We start from the raw sequence: 14,297 nt of genomic DNA, 5'->3' as shown, positions 1-14,297 counted from the left end.
GAAAGTTCTCACCAGAACCCGACCATACTGGCACCTTGATCTTGGACTTCCAGCCTCCAGAACAGTGAGAAAATAAATTTCTGTTGTTTAAGTCACCTGGTCTACGGTATTTTGTTATGGCAACCTGAGCCAACTAAAATGGGAGGAGGAGTGTTGCTAGGAAGAGCAATTGGGCATGAGAAACAGCCTCAGCAAAGCCAGGGAGGTGAGCAAACAGTGTGTGTAGGGAAGGTGTGTAAGACAGGAAGTGGTGGGAAATGATGCTGGAGAGACACGAGGGATGGATGTGGAAGGCATTGTGTGCTGCCTTTAAGGGCTGGAAGTAAGTTTTTAGCTGGTGACTGGTGTGGGCAAATTGCACTTTAGTTATTGCAGAGGAGAAGGTGAATATAAAGGGGAAAAGATAGAAGAGAGAAAACCAAACTCTAAATACATATATTTACTCTCCATTCTCTCATCTTTAAAAGTTGTAAAATTATATAAAGTAATAGTAACAATGTGTTGTTTTGCTTGTAATATATATGGATGTAATATGTATAATAATAATACAAATAATGGACAGTAAACTGCAGAAATCTTAAATGTACAGCTCAATGTATTTTTACATGTGTACCATATAGTCAACACCCAGAGCAAATATAAAAAATTTCCAGTACTCCAGAAAGTTTCCTTGTGGCCCTCCCATTATGTATACATAGGGGTAAAACTGCAGAAAGTAAGGAAATGACTATCATAAAAGTGTTGTCCCACTTTTGCACAGCAAAGGAAATCATAAACAAGATGAAAAGACAACCCTCAGAATGGGAGAAAATATTTGCAAACGAAGCAACTGACAAAGGATTAATCTCCAAAATATACAAGAAGCTCATGCAGCTCAATATCAAAAAAAACAAACAACCCAATCCAAAAATGGGTAGAAGACCTAAATAGACATTTCTCCAAAGAAGATATACAGATTGCCAACAAACACATGAAAGGATGTTCAACATCACTAATCATTAGAGAAATGCAGATCAAAACCACAATGAGGTATCACCTCACACAGGTCAGAATGGCCATCATCAAAAAATCTACAAACAATAAATGCTGGAGAGGGTGTGGAGAAAAGGGAACCCTCTTGCACTGTTGGTGGGAATGTAAATTGATACAGCCACTATGGAGAACAGTATGGAGGTTCCTTAAAAAACTAAAATTAGGGGCTTCCCTGGTGGTGCAGTGGTTGAGAGTCCGCCTGCCGACGCAGGGGACATGGGTTCGTGCCCCAGTCCGGGAGGATCCCACATGCCGCGGAGCGGCTGGGCCCGTGAGCCATGGCCGCTGAGCCTGTGCGTCCAGAGCCTGTGCTCCGCAAAGGAGAGGCCACAACAGTGAGAGGCCCGCGTACTGCAAAAAAAAAAAAAAAAAAAAAAATCCAGAAGTGATTTGGGAGGCATTCCCAGGAGGTTCCAGGAGCGCCCAGAACGGAGCCAGAACCACAGCTCTCCAGGCTCAGGGCTGGGGGAGTCAGGGTGGGCAAAGGGCCCCCAAGGAGGTCCGCACCAGGAGAGCGAGCGAGGAAGGGAGTGCCATCAGTCTTCTGGGACAAGGCTACGTTTAAAATGTGGAAAACCTCCATCCCTCGAGCCTTCACTCGCTGAACGGTGGGTTAACTTAGCTCTTCCACGCCTTTCTTTGTCGTCCTGGCTTGCCTGCCTTGAGGGGCGCAATGGGCCGAGGGGCAGGCACCAGGAGCCGTGTGGAGCCACAGCAGGGAGAAGCAGGACCAGGGCCCCGTGGCAGGGGCGGAGGCAGGCCGCAGGCTCCGGAGCCCAAGCCCCTCTGCCGTCACCGGGCCAGATGGCAGGTGTGCCACCACCTTGGTGAAAACTCACCCCTGGCTCTGATCAGCTGTATGCCGGTGAGATGGACTTTGTCCCCTGTGTCTTCTGGGCCTTGGCTGGGTTCTAGGCTCACAGCCACAGGCCATTGTGGACCACCGCTCGACCTGACTCCCCCAGGCCGGCAGCCCCTCTCTCTGCTCACCTCAGGCAGGACGTTGGTGCTGGATGGGCAGTGCCCACTGCAGTAGCTCACTTCCACCTGGTCCAGGTAGCAGGGGCCCTTGGTGAGGTTGTGGAGCTCAGTGAGGCACCAGCAGGAGGCCTGCTCCTCTGTGGGGAGGGGCACGTGAGTGGCAGGAGGTGAGGGCAGGGCAGGGAGAAGGCCGTGATGAGGGGATTCTGTGAGGGCGACAAGAGTGTGGCCTGAGCAGAGCAGGTCGGGGAGGGGGTGGCCAGGCGTTTCGATGCAGCACTGGGGGGTCTTCACTCTGCTGATCCCCATGGTGGGCAGGACTGGAGAAGGCGGGCCTCCCCGGGCAGGCATGGGAGTGGTTTGGGAGAAGGGCCCAGAGCAGGGAGAGGCACGGCAGGAGGTGCCCGAGGTCCCCTGCATACCCGGAGTCTCCTGGCGGCAAGTGGGATAGCAGCTCCCCGGCTCCTGCACGGCCACCTCGCCCTGCAGAGGGAGTGGTCCCCAGTGTTCTCAGGAGGATGGCCCAAGGCCCCACACCACCTGCTTGAGGCTCCGAGACCAGCCTCTGGGGAGGGACCCGGGCAGGAGCCCGGGGAGCCCTCTGGGAGGGCAGCAGGGCTGCAGGTGGGCACCTGGGCACAGGTGAGCAGGGGGCAGTGCTGGGTGCAGACGCTCCTCCTGCGGATGCAGCGGCAGCTCTCACAGGCCTCCTGCCTCTCGAATCCGGGCTGGGGAGAGTGGGGAGAGCCTCTTCTCCGTCCCTCCCCTTGCAGACTTTTCTGTTATCCCACCCCAGCCCTGAGCCCAGCCTGGGGGCCTGGCCAGGGCAGTGGCCTGAGACTGGCGTCGGCAACAAGAGTTTCAGGAGGGGAGGTGGGCCTCCGGGGGCCAGAGACTGTCCCAGCGTGACGGCTGATGGCCAAGCTGCCCACTGCCGCGCGCCCGGGTATAGGGGAGGAGCCAGTGGGGGTAAAGGGACAAATCGGTGGACCAGAGGCCTGGGTCAAGAAGGGCTGGGGGCATGGAGGGCCGTGGTGTCTCACCGGGTGGGGACGCCCCTGGTGCCAGCACTCGCAGTGGTCTGCAGGCACGCAGGGGCCCTCCTGGCTGCGGAAGTGCCCGCGCCGGCACACACAGCCCAGGGCCTGCCCCGCACTGCAGCTGCCCTGAGTCCCTGTGGCGTTGGGCTCCCGGCACGTCTGCTCACAGGGCCCCAGCTCCCCGGGGGCCACCTGCTGCCACACTTCTCCGGGGGGGCACTCTGCCAGGGAAGACCACCCAGCCCACCGCTCGGGTCAGCCCTGGGTGCAGCCTCAATTCTCCCCTCTCCCACACTGGGCACCCTTGGGTCCCTGCTCCTGTCCCCGGCGCTGCCCACTCGGCTCCAGCAGCCTCCAGACTTCTGGATTTCCGAATATACCTCTCTGCTCTTATCCACCCTCCCAAATACTAGCGGGGCCCAGCTTGGTAAGTGGAGGTAGCACCGCCTAGGACATGCAGGCCCCCCTCCCCTTATCAGGGCCAGCCTGGCCTTGGCTTTGGAGGGACCAGCAGGGATCTGGGCAGCCCACATCTCACCCCGACAGTCAGCGAGGCGGCAGCTGAAGGCTCCACCTTGGCAGACACTGGGAAGACAGATGCTCTTGTTCAGATGCCTGCCGTGCCTTCCTCCCCACCCCCGTTCTCAGCAACCCCTCCCTCCATCCCCACCCACGCTCCCAGCCCTCACCAGCGGGTGCAGTTCTGGGTGAGCAGATTCCCTGGGGGCAGCTCCTGGCCCTGCTCTTCAAGAGTCAAGCTGAGGCCCCAGGGCAGAGAGAGCTGGGTGCAGGGGCACTGGGCGGGGTGCACACACGTGCCATTGCACAGCAGCTGCCTGGGCAGGGCAGGCTCCGGTTACACTTGGACCATCGCCCCCGTTCCCCCCACGTGCATGCTCCATCACGGGAGAGTCAGGGCATGGTTCCCGCACCCACCTGCCCTCCAGGGCAGTCACAGCCAAGCTGGCAGGGTTCCTGCATGCAGAGGGTGCCAGGCTGCAGATGCGAGCAGAGGCGCGGGCACGAGGTCGCACAGGGGCTGAGCACCTGGCCAGGTGGGCGCTCTGGGGGGAGCGCAGAGAGTGAGGTGGTGCCCCAGGGAGGGGGCTGCCTCGGGACCCGCCGCCGGCCGTGGCGATCAGCCGGGACGGGCCCTGGGCTCGGCAGCACGGCAGGGAACAGCAGGCACCCAGCGCCCTGGGTGCTCACCGGGGCAGGGCTGCAGGTTACATTCCTGCCGTTGCTCCGTGTCCTGGGCCTGGCACGGTGCCCCCCCCAGGGCCTTCCTTGCAGCTCCGATGTCTCTGGGTGGTGCCCCAGCACAGCGAGCAGAGCAGCTGCTCCAGGCTGACCAGGGCCCGAGGGCTGGACACTCCTGGGGGCGGCACACCAGGGACCCGTTAACACAGGTGCTGTGGCCGCGGAGTGCAGGGAGGGCTCAGACCCTTGAGAGTCAGGGTGAACCCAGCCTCTGCTCTCCAGCAAGGCCCATAACCCTGACCTGGCCCGAGCCTCCCACCCAGAGCTCCCCGTGTCCCTGCCTGGCCGCCGGCGGGCAGCCACACCAGTTTTTGCTGTCCAGCCAACCCCCTCGGCCGGAGCCAGCACCCATGAAGCACGGGGGCTGGGGAGGCCACAGCAGCAAGAAGACACGGGCACACAGCGCCCATCCTGTACCAGCTGGCCAGGGGGACAGCGGCAGCCTGGGAGAGCGGGTGGGGAGGACGAGCAGGGTCCGGGGCTGGGGCGGGCGCACGTGACGGATCCCTCTATTAGCCAGTTGGAGTCCAAAGCCTCAGGCAGCCCTGGAGCACCCTTCCTCCCACCCCTCCCCCCACGTGACCTGTTCTCCACCTGCCCTGGGTGTGGGCACCAACCTGGGAAACTTTGAGGCTTCCTGAGAGCATCCTTAGGACGCAGCCTGTCTTGACTAAGGCTCCCTCGGGCAGGACCCCCAGCCGGTTGCTGAAAGTGACCCAGAGATCCACTCTGCTGCCCTATACCTCATGACCCAGCCGTCTGCCCGCCCCAGGTCACAAGCTCTCTGGGAGCAGGAGGCAGCGAAGCAGGCGCGGGCTCCCCAGCGTTCCCGGGCTGGGCTGGGGGCGTGGCCTGGCTACCTGGGTGGCACCGTCCCTGCAGACACTGCACGGGGACCCAGAGGTCGGCACAGCTTCTTGGGCAGTGGTCGGCACAGTCCAGGGTGGGCACGGGGTCCCAGGCCTCGCAGCCCTCTCCTGCGGACCAGAAGGTAGGAGTCTGTGTTGGGACTTCGTGAGTCCCGAGCCTTCCCTGGGCACCTCCAGGGCCAGAGGCAGCATCCCCCTCAGGTGCCATAGCCCTGGCCCGTCCTCCGATGCTGGAGCCGGCTACCTGGGCAAGGCCCCATGTTGCAGCTCTCAGTCTGAGCCCATGGCCCCTGGCAGCCTCCTCCAGAGGGGCCTCCAGCCTCTCTCCAGCACAGCTGGAACCCCCCACTGCAGGGTACCTGGCAGCGGCTCCAGGCCCCCCAGGGACTCCACTGGCATCAATCTGGGGAGAAGAAACGGAAGTCAGTCCCCAGGCCCGGCTCCTGCCTCCAGCTGAGCCCCCTTCCTCCCCTTCCAGCTGCTGACCCTCCGGCCTCAAATCCAGCAGGCCCTGGGGACTAGCCGGAGGGGGAGCGGGCCAGCTAACTGCTGGGACACTGACGTGAACAACGCGGCCCAGCCCTACCTGGCCAGGCCCAACTCCACCTCATTCCAGGCCCCGCCCCCTGTGGCCTCCGCCCCTCCCGTCACCTTGGCAGGCTCCAGGGTCTGGGCAGAGACGCTGCTGGCTGAGTGGCACAGCGCAGAGGTCTGGATCCCCGGCCCGTGGCCTCCCCGTCTCGGGGTCCAAACAGAGGCGGTGGCGGTGCTGCTCTGAAGCCAGCGTGGGGACCGAGGTGGAGGAGGGGCCAGCTGGGTCCCCGGGCCAGCAGTCCTGGAGGCAGGGGCCAGCATGCCGGCCGGCAGGCAGGGCCCACAGGGTGACCACTCGGACCAGCGGCTCAGAGGCAGAAGACCTAGGAAGGGCGGCACGTGAGCAGCCTTCCCAGGGACCCTCCCCCAGACCCAGAGACCACAGTAGATAGGGAGGGAGGGGCTCAGGTTGTGACCAGGAAGGTCCGGAAACAGGAGAGGCTGAGGGAGGTATAGGGGGCCAGGGCAGGGTGACCAACCATCCTGGTTTGCCTGGGACCGTCCTGGTCCTAGAAATGAAAGTTTCAAGTCCCGGAAACCCACCTCTCCACCCTGGGCAAACGGAGTCAGTTGGTCCCCCCGGTCCTGAGTTACCTTGACAGCCTGGTGCGCTGCAGCTCCCCACGCTGGCATTCACTGTGGGAGGGGGCAGTCAGGGTGGGCTCGGGAGGCAGGACCCAGCCCAGCATGGCGGGCAGGGGGCTCACGGAGGGGTAACCTGGGCTCTGGGCTCATTTGGAGCAGGAGGAAGCTGGGACCGGGCCCGTGGGGCTTAGCTTGGCCTTCTCTGCGCGGGGCAGGCTGCCCTGGGGAACCCCTCCCCCTCCCGTTCCACTCTCTGGTCCCAGTGCTCTGGTGCCACCTTCCCTGCCCCCAACACTCACCACTCTTTGCAGCCCAGCTGCAGGTGGTCCCCGGGGGCCAGGGTCACCCCAGCTCCTTCTCCTGAGATGTGCTGGCAGTTACACTGCTCTGGGGGAATGCAGCCGCCAGCCTGCTCCAGCAGCCCCTGTGCAGAAGGGGACACAAGGACAGGGCTGTGTGGCAATCATTTCGTCACCCTAGTGCCAGCACCGTGCCGGGCCCACAGCAGCTGCACGTGTGTGGTGCGGAGCCAAGGCATGGCTGAGCAGCCACGAGGCAGAATATGAGAGCTGTCAAGGCCCCGGGTACCGCAGGTCTGCAGGAGAGGGGTTCATCTTGGACGTCACGGAGGGAAGGAGGCGTGGGGGTGGACAGGGGACCCCTCCTCCTGGGGCGTCTCCCCTAGCTCCACGCCTCACCTCGGGGCAGTAGCAGCCAGGCTGGCAGGGTGGCAGGTCCTGGAAGAGCCGACGGCTCAGGTGTGTGGCACAGAGCCCAGGCGGGGAGAGCCGCAGGCCTGGAACTCAGAAGGAGGTGCGCAGCTGTCCTCGGGGGGGAGAGGCAGGCAGGCTGGTGGGGGGCAGCCCGGAGACACCCTCTGCTCCCCAAGCCCAGAGAGCACAGCGCATAGTCCCATCACATCCCCTTGAGGTGACCCAGTAAGAGTGCAAGATTGTCCCCCTGCTACACGTAAGGACAGACCAGTGTCGCCCTGTCCAGCACCCACTCAGCCCCTGTGGGTGCCTCCAGGGATGGGTGAGGACGGTTTGGACCGTGGGGAGCCAGGGAGCTGCATGGGGTTCGGGGCCTGGCACCGGCAGGTGCTCCAGGGATTGGCAGATGGGAGGCAGAGGGGCAGAGACGGAGGGCAGCTAGAGCAGGAGGTGGGCAAGACCCACTGTGCCTGGGGGCAGCTACAGGCGGACTTGCAGCTGCAAAGTGGGAGAACTGTGACGGCTTGGGGGCGGGGGGCTGGGGAGGAGCAGCTGTGAGGAGAGGGCCGCTGAGGGCCAGGCCGGGGGTAGCTGGGCTGCCGAGGGCAGGCTCAGTGCAGGCGTGGGCAACCACTCTGAGGTCCTGCGGACGCTGAGAGCATCACTCTAAGGGGGGCCGGGCGGCCCAGTGGGGAGCCCGGGAGGCCCCTGTCAGCGTTCAGCTCCCTGGCTTCTCGCTCCTGGGGCCTCACCAAAGCAGTTGCTGATGAGGCAAGGCCGGAAGTGGCCGTCCAGTCATGTGCGGGGGGCCCTCCGGGCGCTGGGCCCTGGTGTCGGTAGCGCTGCTGGACCAGCACCTGGCATGAGCATCGCGTCCAGCGGGGAGCAAGGGAGGAGGAAAGGGCCTCAGCCCAGAACCAGGACACCTGAGTCTGAGTCTAACTCTGCCGGTAACTGTCTCCTGACTTGGAGTGTCCCTTCCCCTCCCTAGGGTTCAGTGTCACCAGCTCTAAGTCAGGAGGCTTAGAGGCTGCCAGAGGCCACAGGGTCTGCAGAGGTGAGAGCTGACAGGGAAGGGGAGGGGCGTGGGCTCCAGGCAGGGTGAGTTCTAACCTGGACATGGTGCAGGAAGGTGCCCTCGGAGCAGTGACAGCCCTGCTCGCAGCCAGCGGAGAAGCAGCCCACCTGCCGAGTGACGTGGGCGCAGGAGGAGGGACAGCCCTCACCGGGCTGGCACTCCCGGTACGGACGCCCGGCCGGGCAGCCTGCCTCTGAGGCAGCACCTGTGTCAGTGCCCAGCTCCGGCCCCGCTGCCCTCGCTGCCTCCTGTGCCCACCCTGCGGCCTGCCTCTACTCACCCCGGCGCCCACCCCCAGACAGGCCAACAACACCCTCCGGGCCTGCCCCTCAGGGCCCGTGCCACGCCCGCTCCTGCGGTCTCCCCACACCTCACGCAGCCCGAGTCTGCCTCCTTTCTCCTTCACTTGTCCATCACTGGCCTGGGTAAGGGGCAGCCTGTGGAGATGGCGTGGGAGAGGTCAAAAGGCACCTGTGAGTCAGGGTCAAAGGCCAAAGTGGGAATCAGCTCAGTCGGAGTGTCCAGGGCCGAGCCTGGGCTGGGGCTCACCTCTGCAGACCTGAGTGCAGCAGGTGCGGCTCAGGTGGGCGGGCCTGGGGCAGGGCGGCGGGGCACAGCGCCGGGAGCACAGCGGCTCCCCTCCTCCGCATGAAGCACTGCCGTCCTCCCAGGGGCCCCAGGAGCCCTGCACCTCCGAGCACTGGAGGATGCCCACCACACAGGTGCTGGGGACAAGGAAAGCGGCTTCAGAAGACAGGGCCCTGCCCACTTCCCCGAGGGCCCTACTGCCCAGCTGGCAGTCCACCCCCTCCCTGGCTCACCCTCCTGGCTCACCAGTTGTCACACGGTCCAGTCGCCCCCTCCCCGGGCTCCAGGCTCTTCCAGGAGCTGAGCCCAGACCCTGCGGACCAACCGGCTCTGGTTCTCAGGGATCCCTGAGGACACAGGAGTGGGGGCGGGCACTTCAGACGGCTCAGCCCCATCAAGCCCTCCTCGTACCCTACTGCCTTCTCCCTCCCTACCAGACTCCACCCCATGGGGACCTGGATCCTGGACACAGGAGATGGAAGCCCCAACCTGGACCAGCCCAAGGATGCAGGAGTTGCCCATTCCCATCCCACAGCCCCAGGTTGGCCCCTGTGGGCAGAGCGGCAGGGGTCAGGTAGGCGGGTGCTGCCATGCTCAGGGGGCCATTGGGAGGGGGAGGGGAGGCACTGACCCATGGCTCCGGGGTGCTACTGGCAGCAGCATTGGGCTGGGGACACACAAAGGCTGTCCCGGGACAGCTGGCCAAGGGGCACCCACAGCTGGGCTGGCAGCCTGTCGAGCCTGGCTGGCACACGACCCCGGGGGACAGGTCCCGGCAGGAGCGGGGGCAGGGCCTCCCACAGGGGAGAAGACCCTAGCCACCTGCACAGTCTACAGCAGGAGGGAAGCAGAGAGGGTGGGTGCTGAGGGGGTCCACCCTGGGGGATCCCGACTGTCGGGCGATAAGCCCTCCTGCTATGCCCACAACCCGCTCGGACCTTCATACTGCCCCAGTTCCACGGGGTGAGTGACCTAAGGGCTGTCCCTCAAAGAAAGTGACATGCAAGTGTGTATGTGGGGGGTGTGTCAAAGGTCAGAGGCAGCATCTCCTAGCCTTACAAGGGACCCCTCCAGAGCTCCACAGAAGCCCTCACCTGTGCATTGAGTAGAATTGTCCTGGCAGGGGCGACTCTGCCTGTGGCCCCCAGGGCACGGCCGGCCTCCCTCAGAAGTGGGGGGTCAGCTACATGCTCGGCTCCGATGGGACTGCCCCAGGCAAACGTCACAGGGAGACCACGGTCCCCATGGGCCCCAGGCTCCATCCACTGTGACAGGAAGACAAAAATCATCCAGCTGCCTTAGGAGGCCCAAGAGGTCCCAGCCTATTGGGATTGGAGCAACCTAGTGGGACATCTCACCTGGGCACTCAGGGGGGCTGGCACAGGTCTCCCTCTGATGCTGGGCCCCCACCTCCCCCGCCTCCCCGGGGCACGGGACCCCTCCATGCTGAAGAGCCAGGCAGGTGCAGGCCCTGGAGCGGGTCCTCATCTGGCACCGGCAGGGCTGGGAGCATGCCGTCCTCTCTGACCACGGGCACCAGCCTCCAGGCACTGTGGAGGCAAATGGCAGGCACTGGGGTGCAGCCATCCCTCCCCCGGACCCAACCCTCTCTGCGCCCCCGGGCTGCTTCTCCTCATCCCCCGGAGCGGGGTGCATACCTGGGCAAGGCAGGTCTGTGCAGGTCAGCCTGCCCTCCGAGCAGGTGCTGGGCAGGGCCCGCAGGCACAGGAGGGAGAGGGCAGCTCAGTCCCGCCTGGTCCTCCGCACACACCCCTCCTAATCGGCCTTCCCTTCCCTCCGCCCGGCCCCATTTCCCTCTGAGGTCTCAGTCACCCTCCCCGTTCTCTAGCGCCTCCAGCCCCTGCTCCCTGTCCCACTCACGGCCCTCTCAGGTGTCCTACGGACTCTGTCCTATGGGGAAACGATCACAGGTCGCTGCTGCTGACAGGGGCCAGACAGTCGGAGGAAACACCACACCGCCGCCCCCTTCCCCCTCACAGCACACGCCCAGCCCTCCAAAGTCTCCCAGAACTGCGGCGCTGGCTGCCTCGGCTTCCCCACCTGTCAGACAAGGGGTTAGGGGGCCTGCCACGTCTCCTCAGGGCTTGTGGGAGCCTAGCGTGCATCCGCTGAGACCGGGAGAGCTCAGGTGCATGAGACACAAAGTGGACTAGTCCTGTCCTCACCCCTGCACCTGTCCCTGCATCCCGCATCCTACCCACACGGTGCCTTCACCCCTGCGTCTGCATCCTGCCCACACGCCCGCCTCACCAGCAGTTGCAGCCATCGGGCCTCGCCAGTTGAGCGCCGGGACGGTGCCGCTCCCCGGTCAGCAGGCCCAGGCAGCTGCAGTAGCCGGGCTGCACGCAGACAGCGCCGTGGGCACTCAGCACCTGGCCCGGTGGGCAGTAACCACCTGGCTGGCAAACGCAGTGCTGGGGGACAGCAAGGGAGGGCCCCGGTCAGCGGAAAGCAGGGCCGAGGGGACCGGGAAGGGGCGCCCAGGAGGGAAGATGAAGTGGAGGGGGCGGGGGGCAGAGGGGAGAAGGTGCGAGGCTCCAGTTCAGAACTGCTACGTTCTACACTCAGTTTGTCCACCGGAGTTTCTCCTCCAGGGGAGGAGGGGAGGGAGAGGAGAGCCTGAGAGGAGCTTCCCTGGGCGGAGAGGCCTCCAAACGTGAACCCCATGGAGGGCTGAGTGGGGACCGAGGCATCTCCCAGACCTCCTAGAACGTAGGGAGCAGGCGACTGGAAAGCTGGGGGGAGGGGAGCGTTTGGGAAGGCGCTGGGGCTCCCTGGGGGAGGCCGGGACCAGGCACCGCCTCCCCGTCCTGGGAGCCTCCCGACCTCCCCGGACTGGTCCGAGCAGGGCCTCCAAGCGCTTCCCTTCTCCCCAGCCCTTCTCTCAGCATTTTTGATTCGGGTCGGCTTCCTCACCACCGCGCAGGCGCCGTAGGACACAGACCCCGGCGGCCTGCCTGCGTCCCTCTCCATGGTCCTGGGCGGGCGCTCAGAGGATAGCCCCACACCCCGCAGGCGCATGCGCACACGCGCGCGCACGGAGGCAAGGCCCGTGAGCCGATACGCCCCTTGGGTTTACGATGATATAACGGGATGGTTGCCCTTTCCGATGTGTTTATGCTGCTTCTGTCATAAAACGTTTAAACTGAGAAACGTATGCGGTAAGGAAGGCAAGGGCTGCTGGGTGAGGCTCGCTCCCACTTCTCTCTGGAGCAAGTGGGACCCTGATGGGCGCTGACCCCGCCCCTTCCCACCACTGCAGGGCAACCCCAGGTCAGAGGGGCCACACCCCAAACACACCCTGCCGTCCCGCAAAGTGACCCTCAGGAACCCAGACTTACCACAAGGTCGTCACAGGAGCGAGGACAGGGAGGGCCACAGGGGCTGTACTCGGCCCCTTGGATGGCGGTGCAGTTGGTCACTGGGGGTAGGGGACAGGATAGGCAGAGAGCTGGGTGGGTCGCCCACCCCGGCCCACCCCGGCCCGTCTCCCCGTCATGCTCCCTGCAGCTTTCCCGCCTCTGCTCCTTGACCCAGCCCCGTCGCCGGCAGGTACCTAGGCATGGCAGAGCCTGGCAGGCGGGCCCCTGGGCCCGAGGGCCCTCGCAGTAATCCCCCAGGCCCCCGGGTGGGGTCCGGCTCCGGAGGCCGCCCACACAGGAGTGGCGAGGGCTTGGCTGGTGCAAGGCGGGGCGCAGAGGCCACATCTGGGCTCCACGGGACTCACGGTGACACCCCAGCAGGAGGCAGGGCTCCTCCTCTGCCTCAGGGCCTGGGCAAGGAGGTGGGGCTGAAGCCAGTGGGGGCAGCGGTGCCAAGCTGGATGGTGTAACGCTGGGGGGCCTGGTGCAGAAGCGGTGCTGGTGGCGTGGGGCAGGGCCACAGGAGGCTGAGCACTGGCTCCATGGGGTCCAGGGTGACCACGTGGGCTGACCTGGGGGTGCACAGCAGAGAGAAGCAGAGAGAGAACAGAGCAAGCGGAGGCTGGAGGGACCCAAAGGGCTGGGGGCAGAGTGTGATGCACAGGACAAGAGCATCCCTCCTCCCTGCGCCCGCCTCTCCCCAGGGCTTTCCTCCCCAGCCCCCAGCCCCGGCCCCATGCAGACCCACTGCGGCAAGCAGGGGGTGCAGAGGGAGCTTGCAGGGGCGAAGTCAGGAGAGACCCCCTTCTCACCCTCCTCACAAGGCCAGGAGGTGCAGGTGGTGATGAGCCCAGAGTCACAGGGGCTGGAGGAGGAGAAGCAGAGGGTCAGGGCGCTGTTAGAGGCTGAATGTGTCCCCTCAGATTCATATGTCGGAGGCCTAACATGTGAATGTGACCGCAGAGTGTGACCTGACTTGGAGAGAGGGTCTTTACAGAGGTGATCAAGTTAAAATGGGGCCATTAGGGTGACCCTAATCCAATATGACTGGTGTCCTTACACAAAGGGGAAATTAGGACATAGGTGCACACAGAAGAGATGATGTGAAAACACAAGAAGGAGAAGGCAGATTGGAGGGATGCAGCTACAAGCTGAGGAACACCAGAAATTGCCCACAAACTCCAGAAGAGCAAAGGGGCCTGGAACAGACGCTTGCTCACAGCCCTGAGGAGGAAGCAGCCCTGCCGACTCCGGGATCTTAGATTTCTAGACTCCAGAACTGTGATAGGACAAACTCTGTGTTCAAGCCACCCCGTCTTCGGTGTAGCTGAGGCAGCCTCAGCAGACAGAGACGGGAGGGAAGAGGGAGACTGGAGGGGAGGGCACAGGTGAGGGGCACAAGCAGGCTTGGCCCCGGAGAGCTGGTCTCTGTGCCTGCAGGAAGGGGTGTCTCCGAGGCCCATGGAGGCCAACACCCCCTGCCGCTCAGGAGAGACAGAGGGGTCCTTGGGGTCTCGGGGCCGTTGCAGGGGGAGGTGGTCTCGCCAGTTCTCACATGGACGAATCACAGCACTGCCTGGGGGGTGGAAGCGTCCCCCGCGGGCAGAGGGGCAGTCCTGGGTGGGCACACACACGTTGTTCTGAAACCAAAAACCCTCCATCACCTTCCAGTTTCCAGCCTGGCGTGCTCTCTCCCCACCTGCCCCCCACCATCAGAGCTCAGCGCCCACTTGGCAGGCGCCCTCCCTCAAACACCACGGACCCTCCTTCCAAACATCAGTCTCTCCCCACTTCCCAGCATCGGGGAAACACACACCATCAGGTGCAGGGGCCGTGGGGAGGGGCACAGACCCCCGATTTCTGGGAGAAAAGACCGTCTCCACTTGCAGGACACAAGACTGAACTGTCAAATCCATGAAATCAACTAACAAAGTATGAAAAGTGCAATTCATACAAAACGAGGTAAAAAGAAACAAAACAAAATCAGATGAAACTACATGCACGCGGGGTTTGAACAGAAGTTGCTAGGGTCTCAAATTTAAAACCGCAGCCATCCGCCAGCACACGACTCGAAGTCAGATGTCCTGAAAGTAGCAGCCCTGGGAAGCAGTTTACCATCTCACAGACTCCCATGACCAGGGACACTATTACCCCAGTTTTACAAGTGGAGGAAC

The 14,297-nt window shown here is 63.5% G+C and overlaps 1 protein-coding gene across 1 annotated transcript in view; it reads right to left on the bottom strand.

Moving 5' to 3' along the window:
- The window catches only part of ZNF862 (zinc finger protein 862), a gene marked incomplete at both ends in the record, with an annotated part of 67,603 nt that overhangs the window by 30,192 nt on the left and 23,114 nt on the right, over positions 1-14,297 (bottom strand). Inside the window, 39 exon segments of the mRNA XM_079711875.1 lie at positions 1,689-1,818; positions 2,023-2,150; positions 2,436-2,496; positions 2,646-2,741; positions 3,057-3,274; positions 3,592-3,638; positions 3,743-3,885; positions 3,990-4,117; positions 4,263-4,329; positions 4,331-4,371; positions 4,374-4,428; positions 4,641-4,756; positions 5,174-5,290; positions 5,427-5,580; positions 5,584-5,585; positions 5,834-5,978; positions 5,981-6,137; positions 6,371-6,412; positions 6,661-6,785; positions 7,060-7,142; positions 7,145-7,187; positions 7,567-7,740; positions 7,827-7,931; positions 8,188-8,343; positions 8,433-8,573; positions 8,712-8,877; positions 8,987-9,053; positions 9,230-9,289; positions 9,420-9,446; positions 9,449-9,554; positions 9,800-9,919; positions 9,923-10,005; positions 10,099-10,290; positions 10,399-10,445; positions 11,012-11,175; positions 12,103-12,182; positions 12,318-12,695; positions 12,936-12,988; positions 13,558-13,763. Coding sequence (XP_079568001.1) covers positions 1,689-1,818; positions 2,023-2,150; positions 2,436-2,496; positions 2,646-2,741; positions 3,057-3,274; positions 3,592-3,638; positions 3,743-3,885; positions 3,990-4,117; positions 4,263-4,329; positions 4,331-4,371; positions 4,374-4,428; positions 4,641-4,756; positions 5,174-5,290; positions 5,427-5,580; positions 5,584-5,585; positions 5,834-5,978; positions 5,981-6,137; positions 6,371-6,412; positions 6,661-6,785; positions 7,060-7,142; positions 7,145-7,187; positions 7,567-7,740; positions 7,827-7,931; positions 8,188-8,343; positions 8,433-8,573; positions 8,712-8,877; positions 8,987-9,053; positions 9,230-9,289; positions 9,420-9,446; positions 9,449-9,554; positions 9,800-9,919; positions 9,923-10,005; positions 10,099-10,290; positions 10,399-10,445; positions 11,012-11,175; positions 12,103-12,182; positions 12,318-12,695; positions 12,936-12,988; positions 13,558-13,763 — 4,423 coding nt within the window.

The sequence above is a fragment of the Hyperoodon ampullatus genome (assembly GCF_949752795.1).
Source record: "Hyperoodon ampullatus genome assembly, chromosome: 9".
Lineage (NCBI taxonomy): Eukaryota > Metazoa > Chordata > Mammalia > Artiodactyla > Ziphiidae > Hyperoodon > Hyperoodon ampullatus.
Note: the sequence above shows the minus strand (reverse complement) of the source record. Positions and strands in the feature narration are given on the sequence as shown.